Source organism: Equus asinus, chromosome 6 (genome assembly GCF_041296235.1).
Source record: "Equus asinus isolate D_3611 breed Donkey chromosome 6, EquAss-T2T_v2, whole genome shotgun sequence".
Classification (NCBI taxonomy): Eukaryota; Metazoa; Chordata; class Mammalia; order Perissodactyla; family Equidae; genus Equus; species Equus asinus.
Window position 1 is genome coordinate 65,930,494 of NC_091795.1, and position 19,219 is coordinate 65,949,712.

Sequence of the window (19,219 nt, forward strand, 5' to 3'; positions counted from 1 at the left end):
CTGCTAAGTGATTAATTTGAGTCTCAGCAGAACCCCTACCCCCAGGTGTGTAGTTAACACTTGATTTGGTGTAGATTTAAATATCACTGCCGCTGGCTGTTTAATCTGGGATCAAAAGAAGAAAAAATGTGGGAGAAAAGAAAAAAGCAAATGTAAGATCTGCGTCTGTGAGCCTTACCAGGAAGATCAGCTTGACCCAGAGCAAGATTATGTCTGAAATAATCTTTTTAGGAAAAAGAGTTGTTTAAAAAAAATCACATCGGGAAATATTTGAGTCAATATAGATAATTTCTGCTTAATTAAAATGTCCCCGTCAATAACATAACTTGAAATTGAAGGACTTAAAATTCAAATTTCAAAACATTTACCTTTTGATCAAGGGTCTGCAAACCACAGTCTCGGACCAAGTCCATCATGCTGCCTGTTTTTGTAAACAACGTTTCACTGGAACACAGCCATGCCCGTACTTTAGAATTTTCTGTGGTGACTTCACACTGCAACAGCAGAGCTGAATATTTGCGACAGAGACTGTATGGCCCACAAAGACTAAGATATTTACTATCTGACCCTTAACAGTAAAAGCTGGCAAGCCTGCTTTTGATAATTACACAAAAGCAGATCTCTAACCCTTTTAATGCAAGGAGGGCTGACTGAAATGCATGCATGTTAGAACAGTGGCTCTTCTTTCTGGTCTCATGTACCCTGGGGAGCATTTTTATAAAAACAGACCAGTGGAATCAGAACCTCCAGGAGTGGGTCCCCATTGGCATTTGTTAAAGCTCCAGGTGGGCAGCCAGGATGCTCTAGAAAAAAAGGAAACAATGGCCACTGCCGGAGTTTCTCCACCTCTCCTGCCTCGGCCCTCTGCCCCTTGCCCCTACAGCCCTGCCTACCAGGGCCCACTGAGTTATTAAAGCCCTTGGCAGACTGAGTGGCCATAACTCTCACAAAGAGAGATGACATATCTCAGTGGCTGTCAGCCCTCACTGCATGTTGGAATCACTGGGGAGTTAAAGAAAAAACCTGATGTCCTCTTCTTCCTTCTCCCTTCTCCCTTCTCCATTCAACCTAAAGCCATTAGGCAACCACAGTGTGGCTGTAGGTGGGGTGGGGAGGGTGGCCGTGGTGGATCAGAGTAGGGTGAGGAGGGCATCTATGCAGACTTGGGACAACTTGACATGGGAGTTACAGCCCGAGCAGGGTGAGGAGGCTGTCCACACTGCAGAAGGCATGCAGTGTAGATGGGAGATTGGTTACATATAGCGGATTAACCAAATGAATGAAAACATTAAGAGAAGCCAGGTTTCTCACAATTGGAGGAGGAAGTTACAAATACAAAAAGGGAGAAAACTAGAATCAGCTCTGTTGATTGGTGCTGGATTGGAATTGGATATATCAATGTGAATATATATACAAACCCAAAATTTAGATCTGTATGTGTGTGTGTGCATGTGCACACATATACATATACACATGTACACATATGCTCGTACATACATGTGTGTATTCCCTAGCTTTGTCCACTGAAAGGGCCTGGGAGCAGTGATGCCCCAATAGCAATGAGCATACTTATTACTCAGATATTGGCTTCTAAATGCCATTTTCCACTCAAAGGAACCAAGATTCTTTAGAGAAATGTCTGCTTCCAGGACTGGGGATTGGAAAGTACAAGATGAGCCTGAAACACTCTGTTGTGAAAGAAAGTGTTCAGAGAAGGATGGAGACATGTCAAAAGGATGCAGAATCCAGCCTGAATGGGCTCCCTAGGCCAAATCAGGGACAATTTGAGCATCAAAATTAATAATGATAGTGAAGGCTTATAACCCATTGAATAAAATATGAGACCACAAGTTTATATTGATATACATTTAAAAATGAATAAGTGGAAAGTTTGAGGAGGAACAGGCAATTTACATAGTTTCAAAGTACCTACCTACAAATGCTTATTAATTACAAAAGGAGAGAAAATAGTGACTTGACTGTGGAGAAAATAAGTGATCAAAGTTAACATCAGTTCAGGACAAATTGAAATCACGTGCCACCGACAGGATGCAATGAGAAGAGCACATTGCTTCTGTGATATTCCTGCCAAAGGTGCGTGACCTGAATTTAATCATGAAAATATATCAGACAAATGCAAATCGAGAGATATTCTACAAAATCTTCATGCGTCAAGGTCCTGAAAGTCAAAGAAAGTTGAGGACTTTTCTAAACTGAAGGAGACCAGAGAGAATTGATAACTAGCTGCAATGCTTGATCCTGATCTGGATCCTTTTGCTATGAAGAACACTGTTGGAACAATTCGTGAATCTTGAACGGAGTCTGCCCATTGGATGGTGGCAATGTCACGTCACAGTGTGCAGTGTTATAATGTAACCATGTTAATATCCTGAGTTATTGTAACCTTGTACGGTTATATCGTACAAGGGCAGTTAGAGCCCTGCTCCTCAAACTCTAACATGCATACAGATCACCTGAGGATCTTCTTAAAATGCCAATTCTGATCCAAGGGGTCTGGGTGGGGCGTGAGATTCTGCCAGTCTAGCTAGCTCCCCAGTGAGGCCCGTGCTGCTGGCCTGGGGACCACACTCGAAGTAGAAAGGGCCTAAGGAACCCGTGATGAACATTTATTGTTTGCCTTCTAAATACCCATCCTCCCCCTCTTTTGAGTCTAGGCTCTGGTTTTCATTTGGGAACAATCCCCTCCCCGTTTTCTGTGCGCCTGTTTTGAGTCAGATGGTCCTCAATGCTTGGGCATGAAGCGTAGGATGAAGCCCTGCTCCGTCCCATATCCTGGCTTACTGTGAAAGGTTCAAGGCTGGTCCTGAGACCCAGCCAGGGCCAGCAAGATGCAACTGTAAGAGGCCTGGCTGAGCTGATACCATGTCCGTAAACCTCTTCATCTTCTGGAGCCTTCTGGGCTTCCAAGCTTACAGAGAGGCTCAAGCTTTGCCTTCTGCCCTCTAACTCCTAAAGCCCTTGAAGGCCTTTCTGACCCCCACATGACTCCACCACCTAGTAGCCTGTGACCTTACTTAGCAAACTGAACTTGTCTGTGCCTTGGTTTCCTCATCTATAAAATGGGATACCACCCACCTCAAAGGGTTGTTCTGAGAATTGAAAGACGTTGTGCACATAAATAAAGTGTTTTGCATTGTACCTGGCACAGAGTAAATGCTCAATAAATTTTTAAGTGTTCAGTTGGGCTCTTGGAGCCCATGATGCCATGCAAAAATAAGGGGTGGCATCCTGCTGGTATGTTTTAGATCAGTTTCTCTATTGAGAATGGCTTAACACAGAGTTTGGAGACCCTAGAAGGCAAGGTCAAATATTCCCCTAGCTATTATGTTATTGTTCCCTATCAATTCCCACACAGCCCAGCTACTCCCTTCATATCTAATCTGCTCCCGTCCTGTATCCAGTTGCCTATATAAATACTTATCAAAAGGAAATAAATTAGCAACATTGTAGGTGTCCCCAGTTATGGTTTTCACACTCCCAGTAATCGCAAGCTCTGGCCAGTGAGCAGCGATACCTTCCGACTGTCTTTATTCTACTGCCATCCTGTGGCCGGCCTGTGCCACTGTAGCCCTGTGGGCCGAGTGTGGCTGAGCGTCTGTGTTCTCACCGTCCTCCCAGAAAGGGCTCCTTGGGAGGAAGGAAGTGAGTGCAGTTGAAGGGTCTTCTTGAGTGCCCCATGAGTGGGCAGGAGTCTGGGCGTGAGTCACCAGTCTTGACTTGATTTCTGTTTGATGAACCTTAAGGTCACATAGTACAAGACCACGAAGCCACTACTGATGCCAATGAGGATTAAGTAGATGGTGTAGAGTGGGTACGAGTCCAGGGCCATGGTGCTGAGGATCTGGGGACACAGACATCAATGAGCTCATTAAGAAGATGTTCAGATGGATGCCCTCTATTTAGAGTCCAAGGCCTTGGCCACTTACTATGTCTGCTGGGATGGGGATGGTAAGGTTGCCGACCACCAGGGGATAAGTTTGCCCTTTAAACTGAATCTTCATCAGCCCTTCAAAACACCATCGGAGGAAGGACACTTTGGAAATCCACATGGGCACTGAAGACAGTGAGAGTCATGTTATTTACATGGGCTAACCACCTGCTCCCTGCGAAGTGTGCCTGGAGAGAGGGCCGCGGTGGCTCTGACCCAGGGCAAGCAAGTCCCCTGAGGGAGTAAGGAGGGGAGAGAGAGGACAAGATGGCGAAAGGGCAGAGTGGCAGCTTGGCACACAAACTGGGGTTGCCACACACTGATCCATAACAACTCCAGAGAGTAACTAACTAGGTGTCCTCGCATTTGCTCAGCTTCAAAGACTGACAGGCTGTGGACGCTCAGCAGCTCCAAACCAGAGATCTTTGGGTCTGTGCCCTGATCCTGTGGAGCAGCACGGTGTGGGGAGGAGGAGGAAGCAATGAAGCCTGCCCAGCTTGGTCAGGAAAGACCTGGAAGAAGAGAGGAGCCGTGCAAGGTAGGGCATAGGGTTCCTATGGAGAAGAACCGACACAGGCCCCAGTGTGAGGGCGTGGATTGTGTCAGGGGCTTGAAGAGCTGGGAGGAGGCAGCAGGGAATGAACAGCCCCAGGCAGGCCCAAACAAAGCGGTGACATGGATTTGCACTTTAGAAAGCTCCCTCTGTGTGGGTGAGGGCTCAGGGTTACAGAGACCAGACTATTGCAGTGGCCCACGATCAGATGATAAGGCCTGGGCTGGGAGATAAGGCAAGGGGACATTTCAGAAAGACTTAGGAGGCAGACTTGACCTGGCTCACTGGTGATGTGGAGGGTGAGGGAGAGTCAAGGGTGGCTGACATCCCGGTGTCAGCTGGGGGATATGAGAAGTTACCATCCACACCCTTGTATGGAGTCGTGCTTTTGGCACACGGGACAGCTGGCCAGGGCACCTGCTCCCAGAAAGACCAGCCTTAAGTTGGACCTAAATGATGAGTTCTCGTCTCCAGACAAAAGCTGGCTAAGCCAGCCTCAGAAGGCCTCAGAAAACCTGACCACGGGAGGGGAGCAGGCCTCACCTGTCCACAGGTTGTCTAAGCTGATCATGAAGCCACCAGTGAGGTAGAAGGAGTTATAGAGGGCGTTGCCCAAGAAGGAGGACATGTGGAAGGTGGGGAGCAGGGCAGCAGCAGCCAGGGCCATGGTCCTGCAGCAGAAGACCACCAGCCACAAGAGCAGGAAGTGCAGCAGGAAGGGCTCGGGAGACGGGCGCAGGTTGGCCAGCCAGTAGGTGGGCATCCCATAGATGACGACGTAGGCGCAGTGCTCCGGAAGCTCCCCCAGGATCTGCAACGAACAACCCTTGGAAGGATGTGGAGCCAACCCCTTCATTCGCCACTGTTCCTTCAATGTCTAAAGATAGCAACCCCCAACAGCTCCAACCTTCCCTCCCAGGGACGATCAGGCTGCAGCAGGAGGGCTGGTGGGTGTGGGCAGGTGGGACCCTCGAGCAAGAGCTGACTGCTGGCTTCCCCCTGCAGGTGCCGTGTGCTCCCTCTGGGCCAGTTCAAAGCAGTTTCCCCCAGGAAGGCAGTGTGGCCCAGTGAAAACGACAGCAAGGTATTGCTCTCCTAAGACCTGGTTTCATGTCCCCACCCTGCCTAACCAGACCTAGTAGCTGTGTGGCCTTGAGACATCCTCATGACCTCTCTGAGCTTTGGCTTCCTCAAAACGAGGACAGTAACATCTGCCTGACCTGCTTCCTAGGGATGTGGCAAGACTGGAGAGGTGAAGTATGCCGGGTGTTTCCCGCCTCTTCTTTTTTAGGTTTCTGCTGACCAGAAAAGTGTCGTTCCTGCTCCACGGGCCTGGCCTTCAGGTAAATGTTTAAAAAATATCAAAGCTCTGAAACTCCCCTAGGAAATGGCATCTGCAACCACAGATGATGCACGGCCCCACAGTTCAGCAAAATGCTTCCTGGTAATTTCTGTACAATGTGGAGCAGTTTCGTCTACCCCTACCCAACCTGGTGCAGCCACTCACGCTTGGCCCTGACCCATCAGTCACCTTGGCAAAGAAATATGGCCCAGCAGTGTACAGCCCGTCTTCTAGTTCATAGCAAAGCATTGCCCTCTCTGAGTGACCTAAAAAGGGGAGAAAGGGACGTTGAAAAAGCGAAATTAATTTACAGTGTTTCTGTTTTTGAGTCCTCATAGTGCCTAAATGTCTTATGTTTTTAAAAAAACAGGCAGAGGTTTAGATCCTAATTTAGATGTTTGTAATTCTGTGGCTTGTGCATTGCTGTCAAGTAGAAATCCTGATAGGATGGGAACGCCTAGGACTCCTTGGTGATTTGCTTTCATTTGCACACTAATATTAATGGGCAAATTTTAAAAACAATTATTGCATTTTGTTTCACCATTGTGGTGAAATTATTCAGCAAACTTGTTTTCTCCAGGAGCTCAGAGGAACACATGTTGGCCTTGGACCAGCTCAGAGGGTGGCTGATGCCATGTTCTCCGGCTGCTCCAGGTGTGGGTCTCAAAGATCAGGCGACACTCACATTTGGCAATGACGTCCAGGATCACGTTGAAAGGGATGAGCGCTCCGATCATGAACAAGAGGGCCGCCCTGTCCGTGAAGGAGAGCCTGTCGGACCCATGTCCGTAATAGAGGAAGCCGATGATCAGGGACATTAGGCAGGCCTCGGCTGCGTGGATGAGGAGGGTTGGCAGGTCTCGGAAGTCGTTGGAAATCTGACGACTTAAAAGACAGAAGAGAGAGGTGCCAAGGGAACAACATACATCAGTCCTGTGACCTTGGCAATGTCATTTAATCTCTATAAACCTCATTTTTCTCATCTGTAAGATGGGGATAGCAATATCCACCCCACAGAGTTACTGTGAGGATCAGATGAGATCATGGATGAGAGCATCTGTCTCACAGTAGGTACTCAATAAATGATTGTTACTTTCATCAGAAGTTATCCTGAAGAAATAACCAATCAAGTGCATAAGGATGTATGTTCAAGGGTGTTTGCTGTAGAGTTACTTGTAACAGCAGAAGTCTGAAATAATCTGACTATTACTATGGTCTTGGTGGGTAAATGAATTATGGCTAGATAGGAACGCGGAGGAAGAACTAACCAGATGACAGGCGCTCTATAGGTGCTATTCTGAGTGAAAAAAGCTGGTTACAGAACAATATGCAGAATATGATCCCATTTATGTATGGAAAGATCTAGAAAGACTCCCACCAAACACTTGGGTCTGGTTTTCTCTGAGGGCTGGAGTGACTTCTCTTTCCACCTGAAGTTCTCCTGTATTGTCCGAATTTTTCATAATGATTCTAGGTGATTTCTATGATCATCTGGCCAGTAAGGCTATTTTGATTTTGTTTAAAGAATAGAAGTAACAGGAATGCTCTGTGTCACACAGAGGGCTGGTGCTGGTCTCGGTGATGCTGGTTTTTTCAAAGGATTCTACTTCTTCTTTCAAATTCACTTTGGATACAAAGGGCTTAATTTGACACAACAAAGACTTTGGCGGGGGGTGGGGGGGGTGGGGGGGTGGGGGCAGTGAGATGAAACGGCAGACAATTACCGGATCAGCGTGGTGAACTGCTGCACCGAGCCAGGCAGCTTAGCGGAGTCCCGAAGGTGGTCGGTGTCCCTCAGGGGGGCTGCGCTGTTGGGAGGCAGAGCGTGTCATGGGCGTGTGAGGACGGCCACCTTCTGCAGGGTGCTCTCCATCCAGGACCAGCCCAGCTCGCCTTACCTCTCTGCACAAGTGCCCACTTCTGGTTCCCCCTCCTCCACTCTCCATAGAAAGTCATCAAAGTCACGCACTTTTTCTCTAAACAAGGCAGCAAGTGACCAAGCCTTCTCCCTGGTGGCTACTTCCTGCTCTCTGCTTCTCCTGTCGATGCTGGTCAGGTCCACTGTAAGCAGAGGATGTGGGGCCAAGGGTGACTCCGTCTTTACGTCTGCTCACAGGTGAGGAGCTCGTGCAAGCCCATCTCACAACACTGCTCAGCCCTCGGGGGCTCTGGGACATGCTCCCACCCTCTGAGAGTGGACCATGGAGTGATGGTCAAAGCAGAGAGAGGCAGAGAGAGGCTCAGGGCTGGCCTCCATCCTGCCGGGCCTGGCCACATCTACAGAAAGCCTGCCTCAAGGGAAGGGCTGGTGGATCAGGAAGAGGGCAACAGAAGAGGCCTGTGGGCACTGGCCCTGGTCCCAACACTGAAGCTCATGGGGACATCCCCAGTACAGAGCAGGTGGCATTGGACCTTTGGAGCCAAAGGACACAGCACATTTATGCCCTGGATCCAACTCCAGCCGTCCAAAAATCATGCAAGGAGCACTTGGCCTGCCCATGGGGAAGAGGTGGGCGGGCCAGGGGGAGGCTGAGCAGCCTGGGCTCCTGGCAGTTCTAATTCTCACTGTAAATTCAAAGTTTGGCTCCCCAAGCAGCCTGCCCAAAAGGGGAAAATGTTTTGCTTGGAGGGTGCCTTGTCTGGCCAACTGCCCTCACTGACCGGGGGGAAGGAGCCAGCACGACCAGCCTCCATGTTACCCCATGGGAAGCACCTGGCAGCCCCAGCCACTGCCCTCCTCTCACAGACCCCTGCAATGCCAGAAAGGCACACCAGGCCTGTCACAGCCAGGGCTTTCCTAAGTCCAGCCTTTCTCCAGGGCCTTTCTCCCCTCCCTCCATTCCCCCCTGAGTGGGGGTTACCTCTTGACCTCTCTGCCTCTCCCCTCCTCCTATTTTCAGGCCACATCTCAAGGCAGGATAATGTCTAGGAGGGGTCTTGTAAACTGTAGTGTTTCACACCAGTGTGAAGGGCTGTAGCTCAGAACACGAGATTCACTGGCACCTCCAGGCCCTGCACCCCAGATTGGTGGGAGTCACCTGCCCCAGGGCTTGTAGGCAGGAGCCCCCCAGCAGAAAAAGAATAACAATATATAACAAAAAGGTTTTTCAGATCTGTTAGGGACTTCTGGTACTTCCTCTCTGGAGTTACTGCATGATTGCTCCAAGTGGCCAGGTTGGCAGGTGCCCTCTGCCCCCTTATCTAGGGATGACTGGCCTGAGGATGACACACTGGCAAGAAGCCAGGCTGTCACCTGAGCGCAGGGAGGGAGGGTGACCTCTGTGTGAGTTCACAAGTCTGAGGGCACAGGGCGAGGGAGAGAGTGGCCTGTCCTCCACGGGGGGAGCTGGAAGGTGGCTTGGACGCTGGGAGGAGGGTGTGGGCAGCAGGGCCAGGAGTCAGGGCAGGGGCTGGGCACGTTACTGTGGAAGGTGTTTCGTCCTTTTATTCTTTAGTTCTTTGGGTTTAGCTCTCCAGCTCCTCCGTCTTCTCATCGGTAAGGATGGAGATGACCTTGGCCTGGCAGGGCTGTGAGGGTCAAAGGGAGACCCTCTAGAGCTTGGCGCTTTGGGGGCCAGTATCTGTCCTCAAGGAGGTAGTCCCTGTCGTCATGTTGATTGATGAGGCCCTAGCTATGCTGGCCTGCGAGGAAAGCTGGGGCCCCAGGTGACCTACGGGACAAGCCACGGCTGCTGCTTCCCCTGGCCCTGGTACGGCCGTGTGGCCTGTCCAGCAACCACGTCATTCCCCAGCGTTCAGGATCCAGGCCCTTGATTTCAGGGTGGGTACCTGGAAAGGCAACTCTCCCCACCGGAATGGAGGAAGTGGCTCACAATTTCCCTGAGGGCCACAAGCTGAGGGCTCAGGACTCCAAGCTGAAAAGCAACTCTGGCGCTGACAGGGCACCTTTCATATTTGGAGATTCATTGGCCAAGACTACCAAAATGCCCTGAGCCGGCCCATGCTCTGGGTCCCTCCACCACCCACTGCCTTGGAGCTCCCTACCTCTGGGGGGCACCAGGGCACAGCTCTAAGATTTCCTGGTGACCTCCTGACCTCAAATATCCTAAGTTTCCTTACAGAGCCTGAGTAAAGACCACAAATCTAGAAATTGATCCAAACCCCTTGGATTCTATCCCCTCGGGTCTTTGGATCTCTCGTAAATTTCTTATCTATCATGCACACAAGGGTCACTGTGTCAGAAGCTAATTGTTTCAGGCCCTCATTTCTAGCATTTGATGCTTGGCAAACTGACCCACGATCTGCACCCCACTCTACCCACCCCCTTCCTTGGTCCTGCTCTCTTGAAGCCTCTAAGAGTTTCTCTCCTGAATCTTTTCACCAGGCTCAGCAGGGTCTGGGATGTGGGGGAGCCCTGGGCACCAGGCTGCTGGCCTGGCTGGCTCACCGTAAAAGTCAGCGGGGTTGCTGTAGCGAGGACAGGGGTGGCCAACTTCCGTGAAATACTGGACCATGTGCTGGGCTGCCCCCAAGTAGATGGTGGTGCCAGATGTCATCAGAAGGACCAAATCAAACAGTCTGAAGATGTCCGACCGAGGCTGGTGGAGGGAGATGAGCACCAGCCTGTTGCCTTTGGCCAGTCTGGACAGGGTTTTCACCAGGTTGTGGGCAGTGAAGCTGTCGAGCCCAGAGGTGGGTTCATCTAGAATGAGGATTCCTTCCCAGGACAGAGGAGCCTGGTAAGTCGTCAGGACTCTGGCTGGACCGGGCCAAGCCAGGGGGGTGACACAGGCCCCTCATGCCCTCACCTGGGTTCCACAGAAGCTGCACCCCAATGCTGACTCTCCGCCGCTCACCCCCCGACACCCCCCGCACGTACTTGTTGCCCACGCGTGTGTCGGCACACTGCCGCAGCCGCAGCTCAGCGATCACATCCTCCACCTGGGGACGAGAGGAGCCTTAGCTCAGGGCCTTGGCCAGGGCCAGACAGATTTTGTCCCAAAAGTACAAAAAAACGCCTGCTGCTCCAGATGGGTTTAAAGGTCCGGCCTTCATTTCTCTGATGCAAGGTTTGCTCCCTCATGCTTGCACATACTGAGCAGCGCCCACGTGCAGGGCATCGCACCCTGTGCAGGTAATGCGGTCAGGTCCTGGGGACAAGACAATTGGGCTCCCTGCCCACATGGGGGACCAGAAAACAAGTAAACAAATACTCATCACACATGTTGTCCTGTGCCATGAAGGGACCGGCTAGGGCTGAGATGGCTTACAGAGGGCTGTGGGGTTCTGAGGGGGGGCTACAGGGCGGGGTTGAGCATATGGTGGGCTTTTGTGGGTGGACAGCTGGTGAGCTGGGTTACTCAAACTCCACCTGTGGCCGGGCACTGAGACAGGGAGGGAGAGACGGGAGGGGAAGGATGTCATGGTTTCTTGGGGTCACCAGGGTCAAGTAGTTACCCTTTTGTCACGTTGGGCCTGGGAGAAGGTTGTGGGCAGGCGCAGCTGGGCAACAAAAGCCAGGGTCTCGCGGACGGTCAGATTCGGGAGCAGCTGGTCGTGCTGGCGCACGTGGGCCACACTCTTCCTCACCAGCTGAGGCGTGCTGGGCTGCCCGTTGATCCAGACTTGGCCTGACTTAATCTTGCCGCCAAGGCCTCGCCCGGTGATTATGTCCAGCAAAGAGGCTCTCCCACAGCCTGTGAAGCCACCAGAGACATCCCTGAGAGCAGAGCTTCTGCGGGCCCAGCCTGGAAGCCACTGCTGCCCGCACACTCTCCAGCCCCTCTGGACTGCTCTGTCCTTGCAGCAGCGACCAGCCCCTAGGGAAAGTGGCACAGCTCTCAGATGCGGATGGCGCAGCCCCAGCACCTGAAGCTTCAGCCTTTCACCTGCAGTCAACTTGAGCGCTCTTGGGGGGCTGGAGACATTGATGTTGGGGGTTCAGGCCAGGTCAATCAGTGGCTCCATGACAGGGGAAAGCTGGAGTCCTGGCTGCCACAGCCCTGCCTGTGCCTAGAATGTTTGGCCCCTCCGTGGAGCAAGGCTGGCATTAATGGCACCGCGAAGCTTAACTATTTTTGGTTGGCAAACACGCCAGCAATGTTTCATCATTCAACGTCGTCGTTTGGCTCAGAAGCTGGCTTTGTGGGTGGCCTAATTTGGAGAATTAATAGGGTGTCTTTTAAAAATGCAAAACTGGAAACTATTTTCAGAAATAAGGGAGAAAAAAATAGAGAAGTAATGGATGTGGAAATGATTGTAAAACTACAGCCTAGTGTACACATGTGTTCTGAGTTTCTCTGCATCCTCTACACTCTCTTATTTTTATCAGTGCTGCTTTTTACTTTCTCTAAAAAAAAAGATCCATGGCTCACAAATTAACACCATCTACTCCTGAGTGACCTGGCTATTGCTATGGATTTGGGGAAGTAAGCGTCGGATTGGATCAGGTTTACAAAAGCTTTGAGACTCTTTGACAACCATTGAAGCTGCGAATGCAAATAGGTCTCAGGCCCTGAGAACACCTTCTTGCAAATGAGCTCTCTCCAATCCCCGAGGTGGGGTTTCGCTTTCCTTACTGTAAATCCCTTTTGGAGAGCAAATTTTCCCAGTCGTTTCCAAACAAGGAAAGTGTCAATACACAAATATAACACCTCCTCCTTGCACACGGCATGCGCCTCCTGCAGGCAGCCCCATGCCCCCAGTGCAAGAACCAAAATAAGGAAGGCTCCCTAGTGGTCCTTCTGCTTACAGACTAGTGGCTCTCAGGGTGGACAGGCACCTGCACGCTGCCTCCTGGGTGCACCTCATTCGAGGTCCCTGAGAACTTAGGTGGAGCAAAACAGCCAGGAGAGAAACCAGAGGGGAGGGCTCTGGCCCTGCTCCCTGCTCAGCCTCCGACGTGGAGCCAGGTTCTGGGAGCACAGGAGAGTTTGCCAACGTGCCAAATCCTGGTGGGATTCCCAGTCAGGGAGGGGGAAGGCCGTATTTCCTAAACAAAACTTTGTGAGAGGTGTGGGTGGCCTTTCCAGCGGAAGCTGCCTGGTGTGAGTGGGGAGACCCTCCACAAACCAGGAGAAAACACTCGCAGGCACTCAAGACCCTTACAAAATGGCGGGAATCTCCAAATCAGTAAATTGGTTCCTTGGAAAACACTTTTGGCCGTGCTGATTCTATAGAAGAAGCTAAAAGGCCTGGGGCTGTTTTAGTTTATTTTTTAAAAATTATGACCAACATTCTCTCTTTTTTTTTTTCTTTTTGGTGAGTGGAGTAAAAGTCACAGGAAGTATTACTGATAAACCTTTTAATAATTTCAGCCAAGCAAACCTGAAGCTAAACAACACCAAACCTAGAGTCAAAAGGGCAAAGGCCTGGAGACTGCTCCATGTAATTCCTGCTTAGCCTCTCTGAACGTCACCTTCCTCCATCACAGGTCAGGGATGCTAACAGCTACAGGGTCGTATGCCACGCGGACTAACTGTGATGGGTCCAAGGCTTTGTGGGAGCACCTGGTAAGGGCCCACGTGTCCCTCAGACTCTCAGTTCACAAAGAGAAAGCAGATACAACAAGGTGGCTTTCCACAAACGAAAATAAAATTGACCTAGGAAGTACCTCTTTTTTTCCTGTTTAGGTTGGAATTGCAGAAGCGGGGCCAGAAGTGGGTGTAACTTGACTTGTGGGCGACGTTTCAGTTACAAAGTGCATTTACATACGTGATCTCCTTTGATCTTTGGTTAGACAATAAACAGAACTTCCCTATTAGAAGACTGTAAAAATTGGAGCAGATATTTAAAAAGTTGAGCAATCTGTCCTTCTGGAAATGATTAATGAAAAGGTATAAAGTGCTCTCTCTAATGCTATGCAAGGGAGAAACGCCTTGATCTGAGAAGCAGGAGACCCAAGTTCTTGTTCTAGCTCCACACTAAATATATGTCCTTAGGTGAAACTCTCAACTTCTCTAGATTTCAATCTCCTCATATGTCAAAGGAAGGAGTGTGTGTGTGTGTGTGTGTGTGTGTGTGTGTAGGGGCAGGAGGACATCTAGAAATATTGAGGATCAAATAATTTAAAAACCCTCCTCTAAATATGCTTCCAAACTGGTAAGGAGAAGAGCAAGGCAGAATATAATGAAGAATGAACTGTGTTCCCCAGGCTCCCTTTCAGCTCTGGTGTTCTATAGGTTTAAGTTTAGCCTGTGACACAAGGAGGCACTCCGAGAATCTGGAGCTGTGCCAAAGGTTGGAAGTTGTGCTTAGACTTGGAGGGGCCATCTGAGAAGTGGCAGTGGCCTGACCATAGCGGGGAATCTGATGTGGGGGGACAATGAATGAGTGCTCCTTGTGGTGGAGGAGACACCGGAGAAGAGCACTCGATTCTGAAGCTGCCTGATGATCTTGCCTTGTCTAAATGCAGGCGTTAACTAGGGACAGAATCTCTGGCTGTAGCTTCAAGAGGCAACCCCATGATTCCTAACAGCCACTCCCTGAGAGCTAGTAAATGGAGGAGCTAAGATTCCAACACAGCTCTGTCTGACCTGGAACCTGAGCTCTCAACCCCTCTGCTATACTATTCTACTATTCAGCCAAGAGACCTGTAAGAAGCATCCCTTTGTCCGAGGGACCATTCTGTAACCCAGGAGAGAGAGAACCCACTACCCCACTATTTGCCCTTGGTGGTACCTGAGCTCCCTATGATGGCCAGCATCTGCCCACTCCTCACTTTGAAGTTCAGGTTCTGGATGCCCAGCTCACAAGAGTCCTCGTGAGATATCCAAGGTATCTTGAACTGAGCCAGCTGCTCATACCAAGGCACCTGGGAGGCCATGTCCACCTGTGGGGAGATATTAGACTGTTCCTCAGTTCTGTGATATTAATGGCTCAGAGGGCTTCAGCAACTTCTGTTCAGCTCCGTACAGGAGACATCCTCCTGCTGTACACAACAGGCCTGAGAGCCACCCTTCTCAAGGTTCTATCAAACATGGAGGTGGACCCCACCATGTTGAGAACCTGCCGTTTCCAAGCCTGAAGATAAGACATGGAAAGCACATGCAATAGCAGAAAAAAAATAAAAATATGACATGAAGCAAAACAATGTTTTCGCTTAATAATAACAATAATTTACTAATAATTTATCGAATGTGCAAGGCATTGTGTAAATCTCTTTATATCCATTATCTCATTCAACCCCCATTGCAAACCTATAACATACATACTATTATAATCCTTGTTTTACAGATGAGGCTCAGAGCAGTTAAATAACTTGCTCAAGATCACACAGCTAGTAAGTGGTAGAGCAGAGAAAGGTTAGGGTGCAGCTCATTAGCTTGTCCTAACTCACAGCCATAGGAAGCCAGACATGGGCCTCTGACATTCACCATCCCAGGCCCCGCTAGGTTCCCTCTGGGCCACGTGGGGTCTGCCCCTGGGAGGTGCAGGAAACGGGGGTCTTTCAATCTGACCAGGGGATTCCTGAGAACCCCTGAGAGGCCAGTGGTCCTTGTACTCTGGATGTTTTCCTAGCTCTAGGAAAAGCACATTTCATGAAAAAAACAAAACCATAAAAACTGATGAAATCTGAAAAAAGTCTGTAGTTTAGTTAATAGTATCATGCCATTGTTAATTTCTTAGTTTTGAAAATTTTATCACGGGTAGGCAAGATGTTAACATGAAGGGAAGCTGGACAAAGGGTAGATGGGAATTTTGTACCATTTTTGCAAATTTTTAAAAGTCTAAAACTATTTCAAAATATAGAGTTAAAAGAAAGTTTTAGAGATTTTTTTCCCACAGGTTCACACAGTTTATTTTATGTTTTAATAAAGATCTCGTTCTCTTTTTATGTCTCTCAACCTCCAGCCTGCAGTTGAAGTTCTCTGGAGCCAGGAGCTGTACTGGAGGGAAGCCCCAAAGCTTGCACCCAACTCGTGAGGCCTCCGTGTGGTCTGGACACTTTCCTTGCAGTAGAGGGTCCCTTCCACTTGGGGAATTGTTTGGCTTTCCCTGCCCACTCCTCCCACCTTGTGCTCAGGTATGCCCTTACCTGGTAGCTGAGGTCTCGGACCTCGAAGGTGTTGGACTGGCCGCTGTAGGTGAAGTACAGGCTGTTGTCACTTTCAGAGGAGAACAAGCTGTCCTGGAGGCCCTGCTGGGAGAGACGACAGCAAGGTGTACATGGGAGCTCACTCTTCTTTAAACGGATTTGTCTGAAATATTTCCAAATGTTTTCCAATTGAGAGAGCGAGCCTGAGTAGAACTCCGGAGTTCTGCTCCCACCTTGACCCCCAGCTGCCAGTGCCTCCAAGGCAGGAGCCAGAGGTGGAGGTGGAGGAGGTAAGAGGGTTTGTGCCCTCAGAGATGCAGCACGAAGCTCCTGGGGAGAGCCAGAGTAGCTCAGAAAGCTGCTGGATGCAGCCCTGCGGCCCTGACCCTCACTCACCACCTCCCCCATCAGCACACACACCGCCTAGTTTTTCCATCTACTTTTGTTAAACTATCAGAAATTCTATCAATTGCTGAGAGACTCATTTGGGCTAACGTGCATCCTGCTTGTTTGTTTTTAAAGAGCAAATATCTGCAGGAGGGATATTAGCCCATTGGTATAAGCGATGAGTTAGCTCAGACATTGCTTTTGTGAACAAGCACCCAGCCAAAAGCTCCCCAGGTTAGATTGTGGGGTGGAGGGGTTGCTGAGGAAGGAAGGTTGGACATTTTGGAGTCTGGAGCAATATGTGAAGGTAACCTCAAGCCCAGGTAGGTTCCACTTTTCAGGCAGGAGCTCTGAGAAGGTGGAAAGTGCTGGGACCCAGGGGAAAGAGGTGTCAGAACGGGGAAGACAGATAAAAAGGAAGGAGAGAGGCGCGTGCTCTCGGCTCCTTGGCTCCCCCGGACCCCCTCACCCTGGGCTAAGCAGGCAGGTGCAGGCCAGCCTGGGACCCCAATTGCCATCAAGGCATGGTGCCTTCCAGAGGCTGCACAGACAGCTTGATTTTCAGAAGAAGAGAATTCTTGACTGGGTTGGGGACAGCCTCCATTCCATTTTGAAATATTTTCCTTGGCTCCCAGGAAGGATTTGTTAGACTCTTCCTGAGGTTTTGACAAACTCTCTGTATTTTTCAAATACTTAAATATCTATTCGGCTGACATCTTAATCAGTATGACTGTCAGAACATCACTTGAATTTCTGACAGGTGACACCCAAAAAAGCAAAAGCAGGTTTATTTGTAGGTAACCAGCTCGGCTCCTGCTGGGCTACACTGTAATTTCTCCTTGTATTAACTTCGGATCAAATTCCTGAATCAGAAGCCTAGAGTAGAAGGAGACTCAGGGAGCACAGAGCCCGAGCTCCTTGTTCTAAGATGAGGAGCTCGTGCCCTGGAGAAGTAGTAGTGTGCTGAGGACTCCCTCCTGGGGAGCACACAGGGCTTGTTCCTGACTGAGGGGAGAGCCCAGGGCTTTACTCGAATGTTCAAAGAAGACCTCACACAGGTCTCCTGAGGCCTGGGCCCTCTCATCCTCCTCTGGCCACGCTCCCGCCCATGGACTGAGGGTTCTGTTGGCCAAGAGCGCTTGCCATTCCAGGCACCCAGGACCCCAGAATTTCCTGTGCAAATGGCCACAAGCCCACTGCCAGGGCCTACGTGAACCTTGTCCCAGGCCCATTATCCTGAGTAATGACAGTACTGCCTGACTGGGCACCCCGGGCTAGAGGGGCGTTTGTCTGTGGAGGGTGTGGATGGAATGTGGGTGGGCAGGGTGGAGTGACCACGTAGGGGTGTATGAGGTCACATGTGGAGCTGGGGGTGGGCAGAGAAGGGGGACAGGCTGTGGCTTGGGCTGGAAGCTGGCTCCCTCATGCTGCCACATTCTAGCTGCCATCCTGGAATTTCTAAATTTACACCCAGCCTTCTAGGTTGTGAGGAAGGTATGTCAAGGTAAAAGGATAAAAACTATTTTATTTAACAGTTCGATTGATAACTTTAAAATATCTAGACATATGATATGTAGCCTTCATCCCTTCCTTTCAGGAGCCATAAATGTTAGGGGCAGACTGTCACTTGGTATCTTGAGTTAATGGGATTGAAGAAAAAGAAACTGGAAACGCAGGAATTTCTGCACACATTCCTGGATGTCAGGTTTGGGCAATTCTTTCCCCCTAAACTGTGGTGGCTGAATTGTCAGACTTTCTAGGCAGAAAGTGTCCCCAAAGCCTCCACTGACTTATATCTTATTCAGGCTGTAAGCATTGCAGTCATGGCTCGTAGGAGTCATTTCTCGTCAGGGATTTGCCCCGTGGGGTATTCCCAGAGCAGAGCTGGTCATTTGCAGAGGCTGCAGAGTTGACTAGGAAGAGTGGGTTCCTCGGGCCTGGCTGAAGTCAGGTCCTAGCAACTCAAGACCAGTCCAGGTGGCCTGTGGCCTTCCGTGTGGGGTGTGGAGTCCTCAGTCACTCTTGTCTTTCTCTCTCTCCTCCTCTCCACAGCAGGAAAGGACAGAAAGGAGGGGTGGGATGAGGCAGGGTGGAGGGTAGGGCGCTGCCTCCTTTCTACCTTCCAACTTAACTTCCGGCTTCAAATCCCGCCCACACCTCGATTTCAGTCAAAGGCCATTTCTCCAGCAAACACTTCTAATGTAAAATGAGGACAGAAACTCTGTACCCCAACCTCCTCACCTCTGGCTGTCGTCTGTGCCTTCCAGCTCTCTCTGGGATCTTACCACTGTCTGCTGCAGCCATATTACGAGCATAAATTCTGATGTTCCCACAAAAGTCACTTGCCATCCTGTCTCATCAGTTTACTGCCACTGGAGACTCTGAGCTTGACAGCCAGATGGACAAAGGAGGCACCGCAGAGTTCCTGGTATGAGTGTGCACATTTCTGTGGTAGAAGCATTTGGAAAAAGCTACATCAGCCCAAGTCACAAGCAAGCACATCATTTCCCTTCAGGAGTGCGCCTCAGGACGAGAAGTGACAGCAGAGGCCCCCACCAACTCCTGACCCCTGAATCCACTGCCCTCAGCCCTCTCATGCCCCCAAAATGGAGTCCTGCTGCCTCGTTCTCACTCTGCTCGTGGTCCTGGTGGTACATTAGGACAGAAAGCTCCTGAGGGAGGAAAGAGAGGGTGGATTTGCCCCCATCCACCAGGATTCAGACAACTCCCCGCCACTTACGGAAGCATCCTGGGAATTCCGCAGCCCTCTCTTCTCTGGGGCCTGCCCAGCCATGGGGCCAGCTGTGTCTGTGCCCCTTTGTTGCAGTTCCTTTGGACCTTACCTGCTGCCCATCAGTGCCTATATTTTCTGTTTCCCGGAGCTGGCCAACCTCTGGCCCTCGTTCACTGGGGCCACTGTCTGTCTCCCAGAATCCTCTCTGGCACACCCTCCTGCAAACACAGGCTGTGTGTTCTGTCCCTGTCCAGGTA

The 19,219-nt window shown here is 50.3% G+C and overlaps 1 protein-coding gene across 5 annotated transcripts; it reads right to left on the bottom strand.

The window, feature by feature from the left end:
• Positions 1-1,817: 1,817 nt before the first annotated feature.
• Positions 1,818-19,204, bottom strand: ABCG8 (ATP binding cassette subfamily G member 8). Of its 5 annotated transcripts, none has more exons than XM_044772329.2 (14): positions 19,072-19,204; positions 18,470-18,674; positions 15,842-15,946; positions 14,485-14,635; positions 11,263-11,501; positions 10,614-10,746; positions 10,253-10,522; positions 7,743-7,905; positions 7,569-7,652; positions 6,530-6,729; positions 6,034-6,110; positions 5,046-5,313; positions 3,948-4,075; positions 1,818-3,862 (listed from the first exon to the last, which is right to left on the bottom strand). In XM_044772329.2, the coding sequence occupies exons 2-14, from the start codon at positions 18,575-18,577 to the stop codon at positions 3,725-3,727; spliced, it is 2,064 nt and encodes a 687-aa protein (XP_044628264.1). In that variant the 5' UTR covers positions 18,578-18,674; positions 19,072-19,204; the 3' UTR covers positions 1,818-3,724. The 5 variants fall into 5 exon arrangements, with proteins under 5 accessions (XP_044628264.1, XP_044628266.1, XP_044628263.1 ...); XM_044772331.2 differs by having other exon boundaries at positions 15,842-15,943; positions 18,969-19,120; XM_044772328.2 differs by having other exon boundaries at positions 18,969-19,120.
• Positions 19,205-19,219: the final 15 nt, after the last annotated feature.